This window comes from Nematolebias whitei, chromosome 10 (genome assembly GCF_014905685.2).
Source record: "Nematolebias whitei isolate Nwh7 chromosome 10, NemWhi1, whole genome shotgun sequence".
In the NCBI taxonomy this organism is placed as follows: domain Eukaryota; kingdom Metazoa; phylum Chordata; class Actinopteri; order Cyprinodontiformes; family Rivulidae; genus Nematolebias; species Nematolebias whitei.
The window spans coordinates 785,578-793,097 of NC_056507.1; the positions used below are offsets into that span (position 1 = coordinate 785,578).

The 7,520-nt window shown below is 43.8% G+C and overlaps 1 protein-coding gene across 1 annotated transcript in view; it reads left to right on the forward strand.

Annotated features, from left to right (window-relative positions):
• deaf1 (DEAF1 transcription factor) overlaps nt 1-7,520 on the forward strand; it is a 16,099-nt gene that overhangs the window by 1,265 nt on the left and 7,314 nt on the right. The window contains exons 2-4 of the mRNA XM_037682504.1: nt 3,013-3,110; nt 6,581-6,707; nt 6,778-6,921. Coding sequence (XP_037538432.1) covers nt 3,013-3,110; nt 6,581-6,707; nt 6,778-6,921 — 369 coding nt within the window. The remainder of the gene's footprint in view (nt 1-3,012; nt 3,111-6,580; nt 6,708-6,777; nt 6,922-7,520) is intronic.

Genomic DNA, 7,520 nt, shown 5'->3' on the forward strand with positions numbered 1-7,520 from the left:
CATGAAACAGATCAGCAGCAACATGAAACAGATCAGCAGCAACATGATGTGATTTTTCACAGTGATTATTCTGGTTAGAGATTCATGAGTCCAACAGCCTCAGGGTAGAAGCTGTTCCTCAGTCTAGTGGTTCTACACTTAATGCTCCTCAACCTCCTTCCTGAGGGGAGTGGGTCAAAAAGTGTGTGTGCTGGGTGAGTGTGGTCCTTCATGATGCAGGTGGTCCTCTTCCTGCATCTGGAGGTGTAGATGTCTGTGATGGTGGGGAGACTGACTCCAACATCTTCTGTGCAGCCTTCACCACTCTCTGCAAAGCTTTTCTTTCTGCAGCTGTGCAGCCTCCATGCCACACGTTGATGCTGGAGCACAGGATGCTCTCCACTGCACACCTGTAGAAGGAGGTGAGGACTGAGCTTCCAGACCAGCTCATCTCAGCCGTCTGAGGAAGTAGAGTCTCTGATGATCTTTCTTCATCAGGCTGGTGGTGTTGTTGCTCCAGCTGAGGTTGTTGTTCAGGTGCACACCCAAGTACTTGTAGCTGGAGACCACTTCCACCGCAGATCCTCTTATGTTCAGGGGGGTGTAGAAGTTATTGTTCCTTCTGAAGTCCACAATCATTTTTAGACATTCATCCAGTGATTACCTTCTGAAATTTTCAAAAATTATTTAATTATTCATTAAAATCTGTGTAGCAGCTCATGAGATAACAGATCTGAGAGACAAGAAATAGGCAATATCCTGATGCTTGCTCAATAATCCAGGTAGAAAAATATAAAAAAGTTAAATCTGGTCCTCTGAACGTTCAAATAACAAAAAAAAAGCAAAACAAAACAAAAAAATGTAGAAACGTTTCGTCTCTCATCCAGAGGACTTCTTCAGTCTGAGGTGCTGTATTCAGCTCAGTCTCTTAAATAGCACCTTCTCAGAGTGGATCAACCAGTTTGCTGCTGACAACCAAAACCAGCTGATCACATGCTCAAGAAGGACCATCAGCCTAACAATGGATCATTAGCACACTGATGGCTGTGAACATCTTCATCCCTGAAAGAGTGACCTCTGACCTGGAGATGAGTGTAGACCTCAGAATCCTGGCTTGATGATGTTGATCTTCTGTGCTGGTCCATCCTTTTGGCCAGTGGCTGTTTAGTTTCCCCGATGTAAGACTGATCACCCTCCTGACACTGAACAGCATACACAATATTACTCTGTTTGTGCCGGGGGACTGGATCTTTGGGATGAACCAGTCTTTAATGTATTTTGGGGTTTAAAAGCCACTGGGACGTTATGTTTAGAAAATAAACGTCTCAGTTTCTCTGATACCCCCTCAACATATGGAATGACCACTGGTCTGGGTCTGGGTTCCTCCTTTTCACCTGATGGCTGACTGGAGTCCTGTTTGGGTTTCTTCTCTGCTTTCAGGAAGGCCCAGTTAGGATATCTACATTGCTCTAGAGCCTGTCTTGTGTGGGATTTCTCCTTCTTCCTGGCTCCTGAGCTAGTGGGGACGCTGTCTGCTCTGTGGTACAGAGTCCTGATGACTCCTAACTTGTGCTCCAAAGGGTGATGGGAGTCAAACTGCAAATACTGGTCTGTGTGGGTGGGTTTGTGGTACACCTCAGTTTGCAAATGTCCTCTATCAGAGACTGAGACCTCACAGTCCAAGAAAGCCAACCTGCCATTTTTTACATCTTCTCGTGTGAACTTGATGTATTTATCCACAGAGTTGATGTGGTCAGTAAAATGTTGGACTTCCTGAGATTTGATTTTAACCCAGGTGTCGTCAACATACCTGAACCAATGACTTGGTGGTGTCCCTGAAAAGGACGTCAAGGCTCTCTTTTCTACCTTTTCTATGATTGAATGTGTGTGTGTGTAGTAGAGTGCTGTGTGAATGTGTGTGTGTGGAGGTAATGAGGCACAGATTGTTGTAAAGAGCTTTTTATTGATTACATAGAAATGAGTTATATTAGTTCAAACCATTTAGTTTAGCAGAAAATAACAATTCTCTAATTTTGAAGTGTTGTACATGATACCATACCAATTTATTTATAGAGCACTTAAAACAACAACAAGACCAACCAAAGTTTTATTTTTTTTAAATTTATCTTTATTCATCCAGGTTAGTCTCATTGAGCCACGAGAACTCATTTTCAAGAGAGACCTATTTAGGGAGCAGATGGTGGGGGTTAAGGGCCTTGCTCATGGGCTCAAGGTGGGGTGAATGAGGGTGGGGGGGCAGGTGTGGATGCTTCACCTACCCCACCCACATTTTTGATGTTGTTGGTACCGGGGCTTGAACCGGCGATCTTCCGATCACAGGCCCACCTTCTCTAACCTCTGCACCACCACTCCCCCAGTGCTTTAAAGTTCTGTACAACAGAAACAAACAAGCAGAGCGGACAGGAAAACATAAAATAAAAATATAGATACAAATAGAAGCAGATAATCACTAAATGGCCAACACTGAAGAACACAGACAGGATCAACACAAATCACACCGTGTCAAAGGCACGGGAATAAAAGTGTGTTTTCAGGCGAGACTTAAAGACTGTGAGTGTGGGAGCCTGCCTGACACGCAGTGGCAACTCATTCCACCGTCTTGGACTATATCTATATATATACATATGTATATATGTGTATATATATCTATATCTATATCTATCTATCTATCGATCTATCGATCTATAGATCTATAGATCTATAGATCTATCGATCTATAGATCTATAGATATATAGATATAGAATGATGATGAAGGATAATAAAATAATTTGAGTCAAATTAAAACCAGTGATGTTTTTGTGAAAATTGACAAACTTGGCTCTTCTTCCCGTTCTTACAAGTTTTTCTGGATTTTATTGAAGAACAAAGAGCGTTTAATTTGATGTCGTCTGAGTTTGTTTGCAGCCTGGTGATGTGACGCTGCGTCGTTAAAACCCTCCAGCAGCCACTTCCTGTTCTCAAAGCTTTTGTTGGGGTTGATTGGGCCTTTTTCATTTCTTCTTGTTCTTCAGAGGTGACGACGGTGACCGTGGGGGACGTTAACGCCGCGGAGGACAGCGTGTTCACCACGACGGTCGCTGCATCGGGGAGTCTTCCAGAGCACGTGCTGGTATTTCAAACTGAGCGGCGAGCAACTTGCTGCAACACTCATCTTTATCTGTGGCTGATATGGAGATGAATTAGTCTCAGAAGTTGTCACAGACACACACTGAGTTCTGCATCTGTTCTATGAAATTATCTTTAACAAGATAGATACAGGTTAGGGGAAAGGTCGGAGCAATGAATGAAAACTCTCAGGCTGTTTTCTGCTAGAATAATAAGTGTCATTTATTAAACCGCCACAGATACAGCAAAGCAACGTACATTCAGTACAAATCAAGCATTGATGTAAAAACCCCTCACCGTGACACCAGACCGAGGAAGCCGGTTTCAGTCCGAGTAGAAAGGTAACATCAATTCAGGCTGGGCGTCGGATCAGGACCCGCAGCAGACTTCAACTCTTATTCTGGGTGTTACACTTTTATACTCCCCCTCTGACTGGGTGACGTGCGAGCAGAGCAAACATGTTTTCCATCATCAAGGCAGTTTGTACAGCAGAGCGATGGCTCATAAAAACATGTCTTTCAAACCCAAGGTCGTGGGTGGATGAAAGACCTGTCTACATCAAACGCCGGGTCACTGTAACCGCAAGATGGGCCAGATCTTGCGGCAAGAGCATCCCCGGAGGCTTATTTTCATTCCTCCAAAACACATCTGCAGTACAGGCCTGACTTGCACAGATAAGCTGCATATAAAATGAGTATAAAATAAGTATAAATTGACATAAAAGCATCAAAATAATCATTCCTATATCAGCATCTTAGATCCACAAGGTTCACAAATGTATCAACAGCTTTTCACATGCACACATTTCAAGATGCACGAGTTGGAATGTTCTGAATATGCACATTCTCAAATACATGTGCAAAAATCACCTGCTGCGGTCGGAGCAGCTTGCCTGTGAATATGACTTTTGAGACTTTCTTCTCCAGATTAACCTTTGTACACTTCCTAATGCGCATGTGTAAAATCAGGCAACGCCTCAAGTACGTGCACAGGTCTGTCCTTTACATGGGCTCTTTACTGTTATACATTGGTAAATTAGTTTTATTGTATTTTATGTTGTGAGCGTGACGTGTGTCGTTGCTGAGAATGAGTGCAGAGCAGAGTCATCTGTGTGTTTCAACAAACCACAAGTAGACACGACTCTATGAAGACCTGAAAGCATCGCAGAACAATTACTCATCAGCGCATTCAGAACAGAAAAATTCACAAAGGTGATGTTGCGTTCAAGGATGGTGAAAAGCTGGGACATCTGAGCTTTGCCAGATTTACTGAGTTGTTGGGAAAGACACATTTGCAGCTGGACACGGTGGCTCGTGCTCTTCCTGTAAATTCACATTTTGTCTGGTCTGGTCTAAAAACTCTCGGACACAACGTTTGTTGTTTTTCTGTGAACTGGAACCACTACGGTTCGGTTATTCTTCCTTCGCAAACACTACTGGAAAAAAGATATTTCCAAAGTAGTTTGAGCAAAAAACACCAGAAAAAATATTTTTCGGTTCTTTTTGTTCAAGAACAACTTGTTAATTTTCCAGTAATATATTTATAGACATAGTTCCTGATAGATTCTCCACGTGTGAAACACTTCAAGTCTAAACCGGGGACGAGTCAAACTTGGGTCACTGTCCTTGAATGTGTTCCAGCCGTGCTGTGGTTAAGGTCATTTGGCCGTGGCGGCCATCTTGAATTGACTTCAAATGTTAATGAGTTGTAAACAGAAGTGAACTGATGAGTTTTTATGGCCAATGCTAATCTTCATAGCTATCCTGATGCTGCTCAATAATCCAGGTAGAAAAATCCAAAAAAGTTCAATCTGGTCCTCTGGACATTCAAAAATATAAAAATGTAGAAACGTTTCGTCTCTCATCCTGAGGACTTCCTCAGTCTGAGGTGCTGTATTCAGCTCAGTCTCTTAAATAGCACCTTCTCAGAGTGGATCAACCAGTTTGCTGCTGACAACCAGAACCAGCTGATCACATGCTCAAGAAGGACCATCAGCCTAACAATGGATCATTAGCACCTGATGGCTGTTTACTGTTCACAGAGGGCTGAGTGATACTAGCAACCACAGCATTGTAAGAGGGGGACAGTTGAACCTGGAGGCTCCACCCCTGTTTAATGATGGACGGTTTCTTTTCACAAAGATGGCCTCCTTTACTCCTCTCTCAAACCATCGTTCCTCTCTGTCCAGGATGTGCACATCTTCATCCCTGATGTGAACATCATCATCCCTGAAAGAGTGACCTCTGGCCTGGAGATGAGTGTAGACCTCAGAGTCCTGGCCTAATGATGTTGACCAGTTGTGACTCACCCACCAGTTGTGACTCACCCACCAGTTGTGACTCACCCACCAGTCCATTCACAGCAACGCTGCACACGATCTTAAAGATCTTCTCACTGCTCAGACATCAACTCCAGCCTCTGCTCCACAAATTCCTGCCAGCTCCGCTCTCCCCGGACAAAACTGTGCACAATGTGTGACACCGTGGGTGACACCGTGGGTGACACCGTGGGTGACACCGTGGGTGACACCGTGGGTGACACCGTGGGTGACACCGTGGGTGACACCGTGGGTGACGGGGCCTTTTGCTGTGCTGCTCCTCATGTGTGGAACAACCTCCCCGACCATCTAAGGATATCCCAGAGTACAGAACGTTTTAAGAAAGGACTGAAGTATTTAAAACATTTTATTGTGTTTAAAGGTATTTTTAATCCTCTTGTGTTTTTGTTTGTTTGTTTTGTAGCTTTTAACATTTTTACTTTTTGTTTTATTCTCTTTAGATATTTTATTTTGTAGCACGTTGAGATTGTAAAATGTAAAGTGCAGTACAAATTGAATAAATTATTATTATTATTTATCAATTATCAGTGATCAGTTCTCAGGCTCCTCTCTGAGCAGAGACCCTCTTGACTTCCTGGTTCTATATTAATTTAACATTAGTGAAAACATCCATGACCTTTACATACATTCCCCCATCACATGCTCCTTTCAGCTTTTTCTGCTCTTTCAGCTACGATTTAATTCTTTATGCTAATCTTGTTTTTCAGCTAATTCCACATTTTTTAGCTGATTTCAGCTCTTTCTGCTTCCTTCTGGTACTTTAAACTTCTTTTTGCCTTTTCAGCTACTTTTCAACTATTTTTTGTTGTTGTTGCTAATTTCAGCTTTTTTTGCTAATTTCCTCATTTTTGTGCTCATTTCTGCTCATTTTCAGCAACTATGTGTTCTTTCTGCTTTCTTCTGCTAGTTTAGGCTTGTTCTTCCACTTCAGCTACATTTCAGAATGCTTTTAGCTCATTTCAGCACGTTCTTCTGCAATAAGCATTCTCTCTGCATATTCACATGAGACGCTTTTTCTCTGCTTCAGCCAGTAATGGGACACTGTGGGCGTTTAGAAAACTAGAAATAGAAAACGTGGAACTTGGGGGAATAAAAGCGGTTTGACGAGGACCTCCACATCTGTTTCCTGTGTTCAGAGCGGCAGGACCACCCTCCAGCTGGATGAAGGTCTCAGCACCCAGAAGGCCACCCTGATTGTGGTGCACACTGACGGCAGCATCGTGGAAGCTGCAGGCCTCAAGTCTGCCACCACCATCACTTCAGGTTCGGAGCTGTCACTGTTGTAATCCAGAGGTGTTGAAAACAGCTCATCTGTGTCTCTGTGTGTCCTCAGGTCCCCCGACTCCATCTACGCCATTGACTCCCCCGCAGGACAAAGAGTCTGGCTCCGCCTGGGACCCCTCGGTCTACAACAACGAGCTCCCAGTCCGCTGCAGGAATTCCAGCGCGTTTTTATACAAGAATCGACTGGGATCAGGTTATTACAGTGGAGTTTGGTGGTTTTGGTCCTTCAGGTAAACTGAAGTTTCCATCCACCGTTAGCCTGAAGTCCTCGTTGCTGCTCCTGCACGTCTCAAAGCTTTTCTTCTCATATTCAGACTTTTTGTTGCCCGACAATGGAACCGTGTTTTTACCATGTGTGTCTCGGTGCAAAGGAGTTGGCAAAATATCTCGTGACCCATGGCAGAACACATTTGATGGGAACTTGATTGGTTACATGTTAGCCTGATCTAAGATGGCCCCCACAGCAAAGCCCCCTCCATGTGGACCCACCACCGGTGAGGAGGTCTGTCAAGGTGCATCGTGTGCCGGGCGGCAGGCGAGGGAGGATTCTGGTGGCATGGGGGTCGCTCCCGGGACGTGAAACGTCACCTCGTTCAGTCGAGCTTATTTCTACAGTTAGTGTCATTGAGCCTCAAGGACGCATTTACAGAGAGACCTGATTTAACAAAGAACAAGATGAGGTACAGACGAGTGGCAATCACATAAAACGCATAGGAAATGAAAAAGTAAATAGAAGTGATATCAAAGGAAACAACAAATAGAAGTGATATCAAAGGAAACAACAAATAGAAG